This window comes from Phocoena sinus, chromosome 11 (assembly GCF_008692025.1).
Source record: "Phocoena sinus isolate mPhoSin1 chromosome 11, mPhoSin1.pri, whole genome shotgun sequence".
Taxonomy (NCBI): domain Eukaryota; kingdom Metazoa; phylum Chordata; class Mammalia; order Artiodactyla; family Phocoenidae; genus Phocoena; species Phocoena sinus.
This window is the reverse complement of record NC_045773.1, coordinates 78,342,888-78,361,493: the sequence shown is the minus strand read 5'-3', so window position 1 is coordinate 78,361,493 and position 18,606 is coordinate 78,342,888. Positions and strand designations below refer to the sequence as shown.

Below are 18,606 nucleotides of genomic sequence, written 5' to 3'. Positions count from 1 at the left end.
GTAGATGGATTAGCCTACATGTTTTTCTTACACTAATTCTTTATTAGTCAGGTGTCAGTGACTATAGCCTGGAGAGAATGGGGGTATAGTTGAGATGTGAATGGGACTCTAGAACTACTTAGACCCTGGATATGTGTGGAGGGTAGGTAGGTGGGGCATCATGGGGATTCCAGCCATTGGGGGTTATGAGGAAATGAAGGCATTGGGTTCTCGGGGATGGATGGGCACTAGAAAGAAGGGAGAAACAGACACAATGTTCCTTACTTTGAAATAGTGCCTGGCTCTTGCCATGATTATTTTGGTGCATATCAGAAGCAAATACTAAAAAGGATTCAGATCTACTTCTTCCTTCCACCAAAAACTCATCCGATCAATCTCATAAAAGTATTTACTTCTCCCTGTGGAATGGGAAGCCTTATTTTATTTATATTCATTTCTTTTACATATGTCAGTATCCAACAAAGCACTTGATAATATTTGCTAAGTGAATGAATAAACTTACTGGTCAGTGATAATTTTGCTTTATATATCATTCTTCTCTTGGGAATTTCTAGACACCCTGGATTAAGAAGGATTAAACCTAAGGATGGGGATTTCAGTATCTTTGCCAAGCAGTATGAAGGTATTTTAGAGTATTGGGACTTACGGCAGGGGTTGTAAAGTCTGGATATTATTGTTGAAATACATGTGAATTGTGAATAAAAGTTTTAGGAACCTTCATGGTCTCTGGGATGTATTTGAACTCAAGGGGAAAGGAAGTTATTTTGGAAAGCCCAAGCATTAAATAAATGTAATTTATTGGAATTTACAAAGCAACTCTTAAAGACTTTGGGAATTTTTAAAATATATAACAATGGAAATGTTGAGAACAGTGAACACCTCTACAGAAGTAACTCTTATATTTATATAGAACATAAGCACTTCATGATCTTAGGAATGGAAAATACAGACTAGTTTGCTCAGAAGTTATGAACTTGAATACAGTGTGTTAAAATGTAGAACAGAGGTTATTTACTCAATATTTATTAGTCAGGTACTATATTCTAAGTTCTGTTTTAAGCATCAATTATGCATTTATGAAATAATGCATATAATTTTTAAAACAAATAGAATACAAGCATTTTATTTTTAAGGAATTTAATAGTGTTTTGGAGGGGTTTTCCCCTCCAGCTGGAAGAAATAATTGAAAGCTTGAGAAAACAATAACCAATAACATTAAAGAAAAGTAAAGAATCTCATAGTTTTCTGGACACATTGCCCTCTCTAGTGTCAAGCAGAGAAAAAAAGAGAGGATTTGTTTTCAAAAAAGAGCTGAAGGGGAAATAAACTCATTGAATATAATGTTTGCTACATGGAGCTATATCACTTATTTCATAGATCTTCATGTTTTTTCTTCAGGATTAAATTGGGAAAATATATTTATTTACTACAAGCTGATTTCATTATTTTTCTTAAGGAACAAATCAAAACAAAAACCCACATAGGAAAATAAATTTGGTGCCTCATTTGGCTTTAACACTAACTGCCACATGTAAAAATTTAATAATTGGGTCACCTGAGACTTACCAGTTTATGCCTTTCCAAATATGAATGTGTTGTGTACGGCAAGGGATGGAGAGGAATTTAATCATGAAACTTCAGGTTAGTACAGATTCATTAATGATACATTGAGATAACAGAATTATGTGGATAAAGCCTCTGCCCTCATTATGTGGATAAAACATCTGACCTCAAATTTATCAGAATGCCTGCTCTTCACTTTTATGTCTCCTGGGGATTGCAAGGTCTAGGTTTTTGCTGTTGTTATCCTGTTGCTTGTTTTTTTGAGTCTTGAGTCACCTGAGCAATCAGAGCACCATGGACCTTGTTTCAAGTGGCAAAACCAATGACCATGGGCATGCAGATATCTCTGAGGTCCTGTTTTCACTTCCTTTGGGTAAATACCCAGATGTGGAATTTCTGGATCATATGGTGGTTCTCTTTTTAATTTTTTGAGGAACCTCCATACTGTTTTCCATTGTGGCTGTACCAGTTTATAATTCCCACCAACAGTGTACTAAGGTCCCATTTTTTCAATTTCTTGCCAACACTTGTTGTCTGTGTTTTCTTTTTGATAAAAGCCATACTAGGGTTGTGAGGTGATATCTTGTAGTTCTGATTTGCATTTCCCTGATGATTAGTGATGTTGAGTACATTTTCATATACCTGTGGTACATTTGTTATGTTTTCTTTGGGGAAATGTCTATTCAGTTCCTTTGCCCATTTTTTAAATTGAGTGGTTGCCGGGACAGGGAAGATGGGGAAACGAAGAGGTACTAGTCAAAGGGTACAATGTTCAGTTCTGCATGATGAATAAATCCTAGAGAGCTATTGTACAACAAAGTGCCTATAGCAAACAATACGATATTCTGTACTTAAAATTTGCTAAGAGGGTAGATATTATGTTAAGTGTTCTTATCCAAAAGTAATAATAAATAAGTAAATAAGTTGATAAAAGGGTGGGAAGAAATTTTTGGAAAGAATAGATAGGTTTATGGCCTAGATTGTAGTGATGTTACATGGGTGTATACTTATTCCTAAACTCATTAAGTTGTATGCATGAAATATGTACAGCTTTTTGCATGTCAATTATACATCAATTTTTTAAATATTAAAGTTGTATTAAAAAAAGGCAATACCAAGTTGGCCACGCTGAATTCTTTGAAGCCTAATGGAGAGAACTGCAGCATAACAGCATCTCAAGACTAAAAATAAAACAAAACCAAGAAAGCTGGAATAAAAGAAGGCACAAATTCTTTTCTGTTTCTATAAAAATGGCAGCACCTTCTGCTATGTTCCTTTCAGAATTTGGGCTTTAGAGGATTGATCTGATACAGTTGGTAACTTTACTTAAAGACCTTCCTATTAAATAGATTCAAAATATTTTTGAAGAACAGATGGTATAGATTAGAGGAAGAGATAAACACTGTATGTTAAACATTTTATTGATCAATTAAAATATCATAATTTAAAATGTTGATTCTACTGTGGGAATTATGCACGTTTGTCTGTGATGGAGAAAGACACAGAGAGAGTGTGTGTGGGGAGGGGATGGGAATTTGTTGTCCGAAGTTTAAATTGGACTCTTCTCATGAGGTGAGAGTGAAGAGAGCAGCCTCCGCCTACCCCCACCCCAAAGACACACACACCAGGCAGGCAGATGGCTTTTCTTCAAGGTGTAAGGAAGCTGGCTTTCAGGCCTGAATCATGTGCTTTTGGGTACTTTGAAAACTGCCTCTTCTGCCTATATTTAAGACCAGTTTGAAAAAAATGATAGAGTAGAATAAAGAAACCACCTGTGTGGATTTGATGAAAAAGGCAGGCTGTAAAGTTAGCAGCTCTTTGAAAAGAATATAGTTATAGAAAGACTGCATCATCTTCTAGCACTTCTTTGTTCTGATTTTTCTATAAGACAACGAATTCTTTATAAATGAATACCAACATCTCTGTATATTAGTCTACTTGACTTTCATTTTCAATCATGTTAACCTTTCATTCCTGTGAACTGTTTATGTATGACAATTTCCATTCTATTCTAAAGGTAATTTTTTTGGATGAGCCATCCTCATATATCGTGATAGATGGAATATTTGGATAAATCGTTAGAGTCACCAAAAGCTAAATGACTACAAAGGAGAGAAAATACTACCAATGACTGTGTACATATGTATATCTAAGTATCTAAAATAGTTACTTTAGAGCTAAAAATAGTCTTCTCTTTTTATTTGTTTGTTTGTTTGTTTTGCGGTACGCGGACCTCTCACTGTTGTGGCCTCTCCCGCTGCAGAGCACAGGCTCCGGACGCGCAGGCCCAGCGGCCATGGCCCACGGGCCCAGCCGCTCCGCGGCACGCGGGATCCTCCCGGACCGGGGCACGAACCTGTGTCCCCTGCATCGGGAGGTGGACTCCCAACCACTGTGCCACCAGGGAAGCCCAGTCTTCTCTTTTTAAAAAGGAAGATTGGGTCACTTAATAGTGATTGAAATGGCATTAAAACTTATTTTTCCATTGGTTCACATATTTATGGGAAAGTATTGGAGCTAAGACTGAATGTAGAAACAAGCTTATTAATTATGGAAGGTACAGGAAAATAACAAGCCTACAAATAGTCCTTGTATGTCCTGCTCTGCCCTTGCATGCCATCATTCTCCCCTAGAAGTCAGAGACATGTCCAAAGTTGGTGTAGGCTGTATTCCTGACAGTAGAAGGGTTGTAGTGGAAACTGTCTTCACCACCTAAGTTATGGGCCTGATACAGTGAATATAACACAAGCAGTGGGTCTGCCTGCCCTAAATTGTGCTTATTCGCGAGACCCCATCATTATTCCCAGGATCTGTGCCCTTCGCCCTTGATCTCTTTTCTACAGGATTTAGATGAATGTCAGACCCTTGGAATGCTACACAATAGTGACCTTGATCCCCTGACTTTGCTGGGGGAAAAAAGTGAGTTTAAATCTAGTTATGAAATATATGGCACGCTTTGTAGCTATAGTAGTCAGATCATTTCTGATACAAAGAAGCCCTCGCCTTCTGTCGGAGACATCTGCCTTTTGATGTGGCTCAGGATTTCTGGTCTTAAGTGTAACTATGCATTTATAGAAGACTAATGCCTCTTTGTTTTTATTTTTGTAGTTGCATTTGATTCGTGGGGAAAGTCAGGTGATTTTTCCTGAGTGTTAACTTTCCAGATATTATTTATAAAGCTTTATCCTTCTCATTGTCAAAATACAACCATTTCAGGGGAGAAAAAAAAACCCAAACACCGCATGGGAAAAAACACTAAAATAAAGATGGTGGGATGTTTAGTGTTTGATGGATGAACAAGTAGAAAGAGGGTGTAATTCTGGACCAAGAGTCACCACCCCATGGCTGGTCCTGAGCTCCTTCGAGGGGGAAAGAAGTCTTTAATTACATCTGGTACTCATTAATTCTTTTTGGAGTCTCTTTCCAGATATGTTCCCCCATCAGCCTCCCATCGAGCAACAGAAATTCCAGATGGTTCCCCCCATATGCCAGTGCTCATCCTCTTCAGTAGGATAGATTGGTCACTGACATAGTAGGATGCAGGAGCCTTGGCCAAGTCAAGACAAGGTGAAAAGCACTGGGCCACAGTTAAATTAGATGTGGTCTGTCATTCAAGTTTCTAAATGGGCTGTGTGCATAACTGCTTCTGAATGATTTTTCTGAAACGTCTTGAGTAACTTCATGGAAATCATGCTACTCCTAGACAATGTGACATATTGGTCCTAACTTTCCACACCTGGAACAGAGAGAAATCCTCTAGAAGCTGTCATTATAGCTGAGGGTTGGTCCATTTGGACCTGATCTGCTCTAGATACTAAGTCAGGAGGAAGTGTTTTGCCTGTATCACTTGCAATGCTAGCTGTCATCTCTGTTACCATAATACAAGGAGAATTCTTTTACAAAATTCTTTAGTGGTAATAGGTTTATTTCATTTTCACAGAATTTTTTTAATAATAGGCACTTGGACAGACCTTCTATTTTGAAGTCGATGAAAATGAAGATGAGGTCAATCTCCATGTAATGAAAAAGTATATTATCATTTCAAGGATATTGCATTGTATTTATTTGTCTGTCTTCACCTGATGATGGGAGACATGTCTAACTCATCTTTTTTTTTTTTTAACATCTTAATTGGAGTATAATTGCTTTACAGTATTGTGTTACTTTCTCTGTATAACAAAGTGAATCAGCTATATGCATACGTATATCCCCGTATCCCCTCCGTCTCACGTTTCCCTCCGACACTTCTTATCCCACCCCTCTAGGTGGTCGCAAAGCACGGAGCTGATCTCCCTGTGCTATGGAGCTGCTTCCCACTAGCTGTCTATTTCCCATTTGGTATTGTATATATGTCAATGCTACTCTCGCACTTCGTCCCAGCTTACCCTTCCCGCTCACCGTGTCCTCAAGTCCATTCTGTATGTCTGTGTCTTTATTCCTGTCCTGCCCTTAGGTTGATCAGAATCATTTTTTCTTTTTAGATTTCATATATATATATGTTAGCATACGGTATTTGTTTTTCTCCTTCTGGCTTACTTCACTCTGTATGACAGACCCTAGGTCCATCCACTTTACTACAAATAATTCAATTTCGTTTCTTTTTATGGCTGAGTAATATTCCATTGTATATATGTGCCACATCTTCTTTATCCATTCATCTGTTGATGGACACTTAGGTTGCTCCATGTCCTGGCTATTGTAAATAGTGTTGCAATGAACGTTGTGGTACATGACTCTTTTTGAATTATGGTTTTCTCACGGTATATGCTCAGTCATGGGATTTCTGGGTCATATGGTAGTTCTATTTTTAGTTTTACAAGGAGCCCCCGTACTGTTCTCCATAGTGACTGTATCAGTTTACGTTCCTACCAACAGTGCAAGAGGGTTCCCTTTTCTTCACACCTCTCCAGCATTTCTTGTTTGTAGATTTTTTGATGATGGCCATTCTGACCGGTGTGAGGTGATACCTCATTGTCGTTTTGATTTGCATTTCTCTAATGATTAGTGATGTTGAGCATCTTTTCATGAGTTTGTTGGCAATCTGTATATCTTCTTTGGAGAAATGTCTATATAGGTGTTCTGCCCATTTTTGGATTCGGTTGTTTGTTTTTTTGATTTTGAGCTGCATGAGCTGCTTGTATATTTTGAAGATTAATCCTTTGTTAGTTGCTTTGTTTGTGAATATTTTTTCCCATTCTGAGGATTGTCTTTTCCTCTTGTTTATGGTTTCCATTGCTGTGCAAAAAGCTTTTAAGTTCCGTTTGGTCCCATTTGTTTATTTTTGTTTTTATTTCCATTTCTCTAGGAGGTGGGTCAAAAGGATGTTGCTGTGATTTATATCATAGAATGTTCTGCCTATGTTTTCCTTTAAGAGTTTTAGAGTTTCTGGCCTTACATGTAGGTCTTTAATCCATTTTGAGTTTATGTTTGTGTATGGTTTTAGGAAGTGTTCTAATTTAATTCTTTTACATGCAGCTGCCCAGTTTTCCCAGAAAAACGTATTGAAAAGGCTGTCTTTTCTCCATTGTATACTCTTGCTTGCTTTATCAAAGATAAGGTGACCATATGTGCATGGGTTTATCTCTGGGCTTTCTATCCTGTACCATACTGTCTTGATTACTGTAGCTTTGTAGTATAGTCTAAAGTCCTGGAGCCTGATTCCTCCAGCTCCGTTTTTCTTTCTCATGATTGCTTTGGCTATTCGGGGTCTTTGGTCTTTCCATACAAATTGTGAAATTTTTTGTTCTAGTTCTGTGAAAAATGCCATTGATAGGGATTGCATTGAATCTGTGGATTGCTTTGGGTAGTAGAGTCATTTTCACAATGTTGATTCTTCCAATCCAAGGACATGGTATATCTCTCCATCTTTAATTTTGTATCATCTTTAATTTCTTTCATCAGTGTCTTACAGTTTTCTGCATACAGGTCTTTTGTCTCCTTAGATAGGTTTATTCCTAGGTATTTTATTCTTTTTGTTGCAATGGTAAAAGGGAGTGTTTCCCTAATTTCTCTTTAAGATTTTTCATCCTTAGTTTATAGGAATGCAAGAGATTTCTGTGCATTAATGTTGTATCCTGCTACTTTACCAAATTCATTGATTAGCTCTAGTAGTTTTCTGGTACCATCTTTAGGATTCTCTATGTATAGTATCATGTCATTTGCAAACAGTGACAGCTTTACTTCTTCTTTTCCGATTTGGATTCCTTCTATTTCTTTTTCGTCTCTGATTACTGTGGTTAAAACTTCCAAAACTACCTTGAATAATAGTGGTTAGAGTGGGCAACCTTGTCTTCATGATCTTAGTGGAAATAGTTTCAGTTTTTCACCACTGAGGACAATTTTGGCTGTGGGTTTGTCATATATGGCCTTTATTATGTTGAGGTCAGTTCCCTCTATGCCTACTTTCTGGAAAGTTTTTTTTTTTAGCACAAATGGGTGTTGAATTTTGTCAAAAGATTTTTCTGCATCTATTGAAATGATCATATGGTTTTTCTCCTTCAGTTTGTTAATATGGTGTATCACATTGATTGATTTGAATATACTGAAGAATCCTTGCATTTCTGGAATAAACCCCACTTGATCATTGTGTATGATCCTTTTAATGTGCTAGTATTTTGTTGAGGATTTTTGCATCTGTGTTCGTCAGTGCTATTGACCTGTAGTTTTCTTTTTTTGTGCCATCTTTGTCTGGTTTTGGTGTCAGGGTGACGGTGGCCTTGTAGAATGAGTTTGGGAGTGTTCCTCCCTCTGCTATATTTTGGAAGGTTTTGAGAAGGATAGGTGTTAGATCTTCTCTAAATGTTTGATAGAATTCGCTTGTGAAGCCATCTGGCCCTGGGCTTTTGTTTGTTGGAAGATTTTGTAATCAGAGTCTCAATTTCAGTGCTTGTGATTGCTCTGTTTATATTTTCTGTTTCTTCCTGGTTCAGTCTTGGAAGGTTGTGCATTTCTAAGAATTTGTCCATTTCTTCCAGGTTGTCCATTTTATTGGCATAGAGTTGCTTGTAGTAATCTCTCATGATCCTTCGTATTTCTTCAGTGTCAGTTGTTACTTCTCCTTTTTCATTTCTTATTCTGTTGATTTGAGTCTTCTCCCTTTTTTTCTTGATGAGTCTGGCTAATGGGTTATCACTTTTGTTTATCTTCTCAAAGAAGCAGCTTTTAGTTTTATTGATCTTTGCTATCGTTTCCTTCATTTCTTTTTCATTTATTTCTGATCTGATCTTTATGATTTCTTTCCTTCTGCTAACTTAGGGTTTTTTTTTTTGTTCTTCTTTGTCTAATTGCTTTAAGTGTAAGGTTATGTTGTTTATTTGAGATGTTTCTTGTTTCTTGAGGTAGGCTTGTATTGCTATAAACTTCTCTGTTAGAACTGCTTTTGCTGCATCCCATAGGTTTTGGGCCATCATGTTTTCATTGTTTATTTTTCTCTAGGTATTTTTTGACTTCCTCTTTGATTTCTTCAGTGATCTCTTGGTTATTTAGTAGAGTATTGTTTGGCCTCCATGGGTTTGTATGTTTTACAGGTTTTTTTCCTGTAATTGATATCTAGTCTCATAGCATTGTGGTTGGAAAAGATACTTGGTATGATTTCAATTTTCTTAAATTACCAAGGCTTGATTTGTGACCCAAGATATGATCTATCCTGGAGAATGTTTCATGGGCACTTGAGAATAAAGTGCATTCTGTTGTTTTTGGATGAAATGTCCTATAAATATCAATTAAGTCCATCTTGTTTAATGTATCATTTATAGCTTGTGTTTCCTTATTTATTTTCATTTTGGATGATCTGTCCATTGGTGAAAGTGGGGTGTTAAAAGTCCCCTACTATGGGCTTCCCTGGTGGCGCAGTGGTTGAGAGTCCGCCTGCCGATGCAGGGGACGCGGGTTCGTGCCCCGGTGTGGGAGGATCCCACATGCCGCGGAGCGGCTGGGCCCGTGAGCCATGGCCGCTGAGCCTGCGCGTCCGGAGCCTGTTGCTCCGCGGCGGGAGAGGCCACAACAGTGAGAGGCCCGCGTACCGCAAAAAAAAAAAAGTCCCCTACTATGAATGTGTTACTGTCGATTTCCCCTTTTATGACTGTTAGCATTTGCCTTATGTACTGAGGTGCTCCTATTTTGGGTGCATAAATATTTACAATTGTTATATCTTCTTCTTGGATTGATCCCTTGATCATTATGTAGTGTCCTTCTTTGTCTCTTGTAATAGTCTTTGTTTTAAAGTCTGTTTTGTCTGATATGAGAATTGCTACTCCAGCTTTCTTTTGGTTTCCATTTGCATGGAATATCTTTTTCCTTCCTCTCACTTTCAGTCTGTATGTGTCCCTAGGTCTGAAGTGGGTCTCTTGTAGACAGCATATATATGGGTCTTATTTTTGTATACATTCAGCCAGTTTATGTCTTTTGGTGGGAGCATTTAATCCATTTACATGTAAGGTAATTATTGAAATGTATGTTCTTATTACCATTTTCTTAATTGTTTTGGGTTTGTTTTTGTAGGTCTTTTCCTTCTCTTGTGTTTCTTGCCTAGAGAAGTTCCTTTAACAGTTGTTGTAAAGCTGGTTTGGTGGTGCTGAAGTCTCTCAGCTTTTGCTTGTCTGTAAAGGTTTTAATTTCTCCATCAAATCTGAATGAGAGAAATCCTTGCTGGGTAGAGAAATCTTGGTTGTAGGTTTTTCCCTTCCATCACTTCAGGTATGTCCTGCCAATCCCTTCTGGCTTGCAGAGTTTCTGCTGAAAGATCAGGTGTTAACCTTATGGGGATTCCCTTATATATTATTTGTTGCTTTTCCCTTGTTGCTTTTAATATTTTTTCTTTGTATTTAATTTTTGATAGTTTGATTAATATGTGTCTTGGCGTGTTTCTCTTTGGGTTTATCCTGTATGGGACTCTCTGTGCTTCCTGGACTTGATCCACTATTTCCTTTCCCATGTTAGGGAAGTTTTCAACTATAATCTCTTCAAATATTTTCTCAGACCCTTTTTTTTTTCTCTCCTTCTTCTGTGACCCCTATAATTTGAATGTTGGTGCATTTAATGTTGTCCCAGAGGTCTCTGAGACTGTCCTCAATTCTCTTCATTCTTTTTTCTTTATTCTGCTCCCTGGCAGTTATTCCACCATTTTATCTTCCAGCTCACTTATCCATCCTTCTGCCTCAGTTATTCTGTTATGGCTTCCTTCTAGAGTATTTTTAATTTCAGTAATTGTGTTGTTCATCACTGTTTGTTTGCTCTTCAGTTCTTCTAGATCCTTGTTAAATGTTTCTTGTATTTTCTCCATTCTGTTTCCAAGATTTTGGATCATCTATACTCTCATTACCCTGAATTGTTTTTCAGGTAGGTTGCCTATTTTGTCTTCATTTATTTGGTCGTGTAGGTTTTTACCTTGCTCCTTCGTATGTAACATATTTTTTTGTCGTTTCTTTTTTTTGATGTGTGGTGCTGTATTCCTATCTTACTGGTGGTTTGGCCTGAGACATCCAGCACTGGAGTTTGCAGGCAGTTGTATAGAGCTGGGTCTTTGTGCTGAGATGAGGACCTCTGGGAGGCCTCACTCTGATTGATATTCCCTGGGGTCTGAGGTTCTCTGTTAGTCCAGCGGTTTGGACTCAGAGCTTCTTCCACAGGAGCTTGGGCCTGACCTCCTGCCTGGCAACCAAGATCCCGCAAGCTTCATGGCGCAGTAAAAAAAAATAAATAAAGAAAAACATCTACGAAGGGGGAATGTGCTAAAGACCAAAGGGAAAACTTTAAATTGCATGTGATAGACATATTTTAACTGAGAAGTATATTCAAAAGAGGCCTAATATCATGCTTTTGTGTGTGTGTTGTTTGTAAGTATTTTGTGAATGAGAGAAAACCTTTATTGAAGAAATTCAGTTATTTTGTACAATCAGGTTCAGCAGCCAAGCACTGGTAGAATGGACCATAGGTTGGCAGAGATACAGGCTATTTGTATAGAACTCTTGTATTGAAAAGTGTTTGCTTGAAATAATTTCTATCTTGCTTTTGAAGTCATGTTAAAGCCATGAATCTATAAAATATATGTTAAACCTAGAACATTCTCTAGATATTTCTTTTGTTTGAATGTGTGGAAAGGAGCAGACATGACATTGAAATTGAAATGCAAATTTATTTTCATCTGTTTAGCCTGATAATTCATTTTGTATCAGTCACTAATAAACTTGAATTTTAAGGGGTGTCGGGAACTAAACTCAACAGATCTGGGCAATGTTTATTTAACGGCTTTATCTTTGATGTCACAGTAAGCACTAGGGATTTTGAAAAAGGGATGTTCTCTTCTCCTAAGGAAGTAACAGTTGGAGAGAAAGACATAATTACACTGAGGACCAGCCCAGTGACAGTTCCCTCCTTACAAGCAATAATCATGTATGTAATTACAATAATGTGTTTTAGTGCTATGTTGTAAGAAGAGAGATTTTCACAGGGGAGTGGTGGATCCAGTGTGAGCCCATGAATGGCTTACCAGCAGAGCTAAAACTTGGGTTGCTTCTGATGAATGAGTGGGTGATGCAGATGCTGTTTGGCCCATGCCCACACCATGAGAACCTGTGTGATACTATTTAACTGAGACACAAGGGGAGGGAGAGAATACGTGCAGGAGAATTTAGGGACCAGGTCCGGGGATGTCACACTTCGATTCTGCCTTTGTTTTATTGACTACACCTCAGTCACATGGCTCATTTAATTGTAGAGGAGGCTAGAAAAGGTAGTCTAACTATGAACCTGGAGGAAGAGGGAAATGATTGGTTCACAACCCTCTACTCTCTGCCATAGGAAGGTGTGGTGGTCTTATCCTTTGAGCAGTAGGCAGGAACCAGAAAAGACAACTCCTGAGAAGTTAATTTGGGTGAGCAGGTCCTTAAGAACAACAGGTGCATTGTTTTCTGGAATGAGAAGTGAGATTATGTTAAAAAATTCCTTAAATATGAAACAGAAACAGACTCACAGCCATAGAGAATAGACTTGTGGTTGCCAAGGGAGAGGGGGTGGGAGAAGGAAGGACTGAGAGTGTGGGATTAGCAGAGGCAAACTATTATATATAGAGTGGATAACCAACAAGGACCTACTGTATAGCACAGGGAACTATATTCACTATCTTCTAATAACCTATAATGGAAAAGAATATATATATATATGTATAACTGAATTACTTTACTGTACACCAGAAACTAACACAACATTGTAAATCAACTATACTTCAACAAAATAATTTTTTTTTAAATTCCTTAAAAATCTTTGCATGTGTCAGTGATTATGATACTTAAGATGTAAGCAGAAATGTTTATTTGATATCTTTAATTTGGGTTGAATTACTACCAAGCCTCAGAAAGTAACACTTAATACTTTGGCACACATGAAATATTTACTGTTTTAAAGGTGAATTTTTACTCATGTATTACTCTATTGTTACTTTCAAACAAAAATCAATGTTTCTTTCTCCTGAAGTTGTATGGAAACTGCTTTTATGGAAGGGGAAATTAAGAATAAGTTTTAACTTGTCCCATGAGCTCTGTAAGCTTGCCAAGCTAATGGACAACAGTACTAATAATGAAAATTTCCAGTGTTTATTGAGCATGTACCAGATACTGGGCTTTTCGTGGTGGGACTGAGGAATTGAGAATGGTTCAGCCCTTTAGGTCTGTTGACTCATTTAATCCTCACAAAAACCTTATGAATGAAGCAGGTATTTTTATTATCATCCTCACTTCACAGATTAGAAAACTGAGGCACAGAGAGGTAAAATTGTTGGTCCACGCAGTCAGACAGTAGCAGAGCTGGAATTCACATCCAGATAGTCTGACTTCAGAGGCCAAGGTCGTCTGTATGGTTGTCTACCTCTTAGACATGAGAGCCAAACTGGAGGGATGGGGACAAAGGGTGTGGAGCTCATCTGGACGTTTGCACTAAAGTAGGCTTGGGGCAGGGTTTGGGGCATCAGCAATGCCTTTGGCCATGACCCTCAGTTTGTAAAACGATGGCAGAATGTATGCATCATGCCTCTTGTTTCCCCTGCCTCTTTATGAAAGCCTAGACTTTGGAAAACCATTTGCTATTCCACTTCTTGCCCCTCTCCTGGCCCAGGCAGCAAGGGAAGCAGCTCCTGAACTGCCTCGAGCACCGCAGTGCAGGTCGCTGGAGGAGAGGAGGTAATTCTCGTTGTGTTTATGGGTCTGAGCAATTTCTTTTCCTTCTGCAGACAGGACTGTCCTTGTGGATACAGATCTTCCGTCCCTCAGAGGCCTCTATGTGATGGGGACTCTAGAATTCCCTGTGGACAGAAGCAACGTTCTGAGCCTGGCCTGCATGCTCATTGCAGGCGGGGAACTGAAAGTCGGTGAGTCAAAGGCAAGGGCACCAGAATTGGGAGGAGAGAGAGACCTTGGGAGAGGATGGTGTCCTCCAGCAGGGTTGCTTGAGGGAGTTTGGGGAGGGCTGAGGCAAGGAGGAAGTTTGCTAGTAAAGCTTCTCCCTGGCAAGCTTTGGACACAGACAGAGGTGATGTTTGTTGGTCACCCCCTCCTGTCCACCTGCTGTCTGCTGCCATCTGGTCCCAGGGTCCTCATACTCATTGCAGGGCTCTTTTTGCCTCCTTCAGGCCACACATCAATTCTCCCTTTAGTTCTTTGTGTGAGAATTTACCCGTGGCTCACTCTTTCAGAAGATGTTGTAGGGTGGATTTGTTATCCTTTGATCAACCAACTCACAGGAAAATTTCAGTTGCTATCTTAGTGCACATCCTTCAGTGAACAGACCTGAAAGCTAAGCTGTGCGCTCGTGCTATACTGGGGCAGAAATCACTGTGAAGTGAGAGTGAGTCTCTCAAGGAAGCAGGGCTGTTTGCGCAGTGTGGGAGATGCCTTGAGAGGAGCCTTATAGAGCCATCACATCCTAGGACAGTAAAGGGAGAAAGCTTGGGAGAAGGCAAGCAATTCACCTGGCCCCCTCCCCCCCAAACCCATGAACTGCTTTGTCTGTTATGTTTTGTGGCTTCCTGGTCAGGGGCCAGAGATACAATGGTGCTAGGAGATGAGGGTCCTCCTGCTGGGAAGTGAGGGATGTTGCAGGATGGAGTGGATCTGGGGTGGTCTTTAACCAGGTCTGGTACACTGGCTTACTTAAATAAAAACCCGAGTTGCTCTAGGTAGGTTCTGTACTTGAAACTGTTGTACACAATGATGGGAAGACATGTCCCTTGCCCTCAAAGGAACTACTTTTGAACTCAGAAAGGTGTTCTACTTTGACCCCACAGAGGAGATTAAAAGAGAATTTTCAGAAACAAAGGTACCTTATCCCAAAGAAACAATCTCTGATGGTGAGGAAATGTTTAGATATTGTTGTTCAGTAGCATGCAAATTTTAGACTCTCTGGAAGGAGAGACTTCTAGGCCTAACTACCTGTCCAAAGTTTAAATCACTGCAAGAAGCTTCCTGAAAAATTTTGGTCAAACCTCTTCTTGAATGCTTCCAGTGACAGAAAAATCAAAACATTTTGAGACAACGTGTTCCCACTTTTAAAAAGTCTGTTAGAATTCTTTCCCTTCTTATAGACAAAGTCTATCTATCTTCCTCTAATTTCTGTTGGTTCAGGTTCTTCTGTTTGATCTATTTAGGACGAGTGTCAAACTCTTCTTTTGACAGCCCTTCATCTACATTTTATTGAATCTTCTCTTTTTCAGGTTATGCAGTTCCTATTATTTTAGCCGTATATAAATCGCAGTTATTTTAATCACAGTTATTATTATGATTATATTATTATAGTTATATCATTTTAATCACAGTTATTGATGTTTTAAAATAGCTTTTATTTTTGCTTCTATTGTGCCACCTGGAAAATACAGAAAAGCAAGTAGAGAGTTATACCAAAGAAATAATCACTTATACTCCCAAATATAAAGATAGATTCAGTTAATGTTTTGTAGCCCTAAAATCATTTTTTTCCTTACACGTGCATGTGTACATGCACACACGTGCTCTAAAACATAGAGTATACAGTCTGATAATCTTCTGAATCCTATACTAACAATATGAGAATTTCCTCAATTCATTCTATTTCCAAGACACAATTTTGATAGCTTTAATATTCCACATCCATGTGAGTCTATACATATACATACCTGTATAACAATTTAGTTAACTACTTTTCTATTGTTGAACTTCATGGTTATTTCAGGTTTTGATTTTTTTGTTTTTTTTTGTCCTTGTAACTTACTCTGCAATGAACATCTTAGTAATTAAGTCGTTATTTACATCTCTGATTATTTTCTCAGGATAGACTTTTATAAGTGGAATTAATGGGCCCAAGGGTAAGTGCATGCTTTAAGGTCCTGGATGCATATTGTCAAATTGCTTTTCGGAAAGATTTTACAAATTTGCACTGCCTCCACGTTTCTGAGTTATGAGATCCCCTCATGCTTCCTGAAATTGTCACTAAACACACTTGTTTTGTTTAATTCCTCTGAAAGTATGAAGCCAGGGGGAAAGAACTATTCTCCAGATTAAGAGTATAAGCATAAGGCATGACTTATTCTAAACAGAGTGAAATAAATATAGCAGAATTGGGCTATATTCATGGGCTCTAAGTCAGACAGCCTGGGGTCACATCTGACCTGGTTACCTACTTGATGTTTGGCCTTAAATAAATCAGCCTCTGGATGCCTCCATCACTTCATCTGTAATATGTGATAGAACCTACCTCAGAGGGATGCTGAAACCATAAGTATAACAGCTCCTACTAAGTGCTTGGCATATAATAGGTGTTTAATAAGTGCTAGTTTATCTGTAAGGGTGCCTGCGGGAAGTACATGTCATACTAACTTGGGCAATTGGAGGAGATTTTAATGAAGGAACCATTTACAAAAATCCAAAAGGCCTGGGGCAAACCCCAGGGCTAGAAACAGGACAGTATCCTTATCATCCCTTCCCCTAAAGGAGTAAGAGAAGGAGATTGTTAACTGGAATCAGAGATGGAGGTGAATGCCTGAAGATGGTTGTCAGACAGCACCATGAACTTTTGTGTGACTGGGACACACTCAGTACCCAGAAGGACCTCTGGGAGTAAATACCCACATCTTACTCTCTGTCCTCCCTCATCTCCTGCTCATGCTACCATTTAGCCAAACCCAACCAGAACTCCGAGTAAAGGAAGATTCACTGATGTCCTGTGTCCAGGACAGCTGGGGCAGTGAGCAAAGGAGGGCAGAGTTTGGAAATGAGGTATCAGTGGGCGCTCTCCACCACAGATACAGTTTTTCTTTTAAAACAGCCAAAGATTCAACTTCATCCAGCTGATTATGCCAACTACTTCATCAACTCTAATTCCTTCTCTTTTTGCATATGTTGCCTCAAATACATATCTCTACATTGTACACTTGTATAAGAATTATTTTGTTTTCGCTTGGGTTTTAGGGAGACCCAAGTGCAATATTCTTTACTTATGTCTTTTTTAAATTATTTCAATCCATCTTTCCACAGTGAGGAAATCCTTTTGGCTTCTGATTTTTTCCTCCCAGATTAATATCACTTGCTCATTTGTTTAATATTCTATAAAATTCTCATCCAGTTAACTGATAGAAATATTCAATAAAATTGAGCCTTGTTCTTGTTACTACAAAACTTATTTCAGGTTGGCATCTTCTATTGCTAAGAGTGGTCTTTTTCTGTAAGTTTTTTAGGTTTCTGAGGTCACTTATTACTATAATTCAAACTTGTTACTTGTGAAAATCTGTACTTTTGAAGGGAAGTGACACAGTGCCACTTTCCAGTTTTGATTTATACATTTCAAACCTTATTTTTAATTGTGTCCATTACCAACTATATTTTTATCTATTACTAGACATGGTATGTTCTTTTTCTCTCTGCTTGTCCATGTGTTCCAGGCTTAAAGGTTGATTATCTGAAAGGAACCCATCTGCCCAATCCTATCTGTATGATGCCTGAAGGAAGACTTTCAACCCATCTGTCCCATTCTACCACACCCTAAAGAAATCCCAACATGAAATAGATGATAAGACTAGTTAGCAAATACATCTAATAGATGTGGACATTGGCACAGAGCACTGCCAGAGTCTGCTATCTGATGCCATTTGATCCAAGTCCCAACATTGTGGAATTATATTTCTTGGTGGTCCTGCTTTTAAGGCAACTGGTGCTGGCAAAAGGTATCAACTGACTTTTAGTAGAGTGGAATCATAATGCTAGCATTAGACAGGAAGTTTAAGATCAAAGCTTTGCTTAGAGGGCTGCAGCTGCATCACAAATGCCAAATTCAGTTTCATTCTTTGTTCAGTGGTTGTTTCATTAGTCTGATAAAACACTTAAGATAAGCTTAAGGTATTTCACTTGTTTGTCCATACTTTCATTCATCATGTTTTTTTGCTCATTGCCTACCACGTGTCAAGTACCACAGGAGAGGTTGATGTCCAGAAATAGAAGTCGTGAACCTAGCTTTCAAGAGATGTCTCAATAAAGCCGTGGAGACAAACAAATGAAAACATAATTGGAAGTGTCACCTCCTCCAACGCGGAGGGGGATTAAAGATAAAAGAAGAGATCGGAAAAGGCACATATTTGTGGATGCGCTTTATACCTTCAGGAAATTGTAGGGAACGGGTAGGCCTGGACTGTAGGATTTATAGAATGGTGGTAGATGATGAAGCTTCTTGGCCTTATGCATTATGTTACGGAGTTCGGGTTTTATCACGAAGGCAGTGCACAGTCACTGGGTGGTTTTAACCAGGGACGTGACATGATTAGATCTGGTCTTAGAGTGATCACTCTTGGCAGTGTGGGGCATGTGTTGGAAGGGGCACAGTGAAAAGTGAGAAGGCTGCGAGGTGTTTCAGAAAAGAAATTGTAAAAGATTGAACTAAGGCACTGGAGTTAAAGAGGAAGAATGAATTAGCGAAGTACTGAGGAGGTAAAAAATCACTAGAACTGCGTGGCAATTTTGATGTGAGGAGGGGAGTTGGTTAGGATACATCTTAGGGTTCAGGTTGGGAGATCTGGGTCCACGGCGGTGCCAG

At 38.7% G+C, this 18,606-nt stretch overlaps 1 protein-coding gene across 8 annotated transcripts in view; it reads left to right on the top strand.

The window, feature by feature from the left end:
* The window catches only part of PKHD1 (PKHD1 ciliary IPT domain containing fibrocystin/polyductin), a 603,444-nt gene that overhangs the window by 268,187 nt on the left and 316,651 nt on the right, over nt 1–18,606 (top strand). For all 8 annotated transcript variants that reach the window (XM_032648750.1, XM_032648749.1, XM_032648748.1 and 5 more), the window contains one exon: nt 13,784–13,921. In XM_032648750.1, coding sequence (XP_032504641.1) covers nt 13,784–13,921 — 138 coding nt within the window. The remainder of the gene's footprint in view (nt 1–13,783; nt 13,922–18,606) is intronic.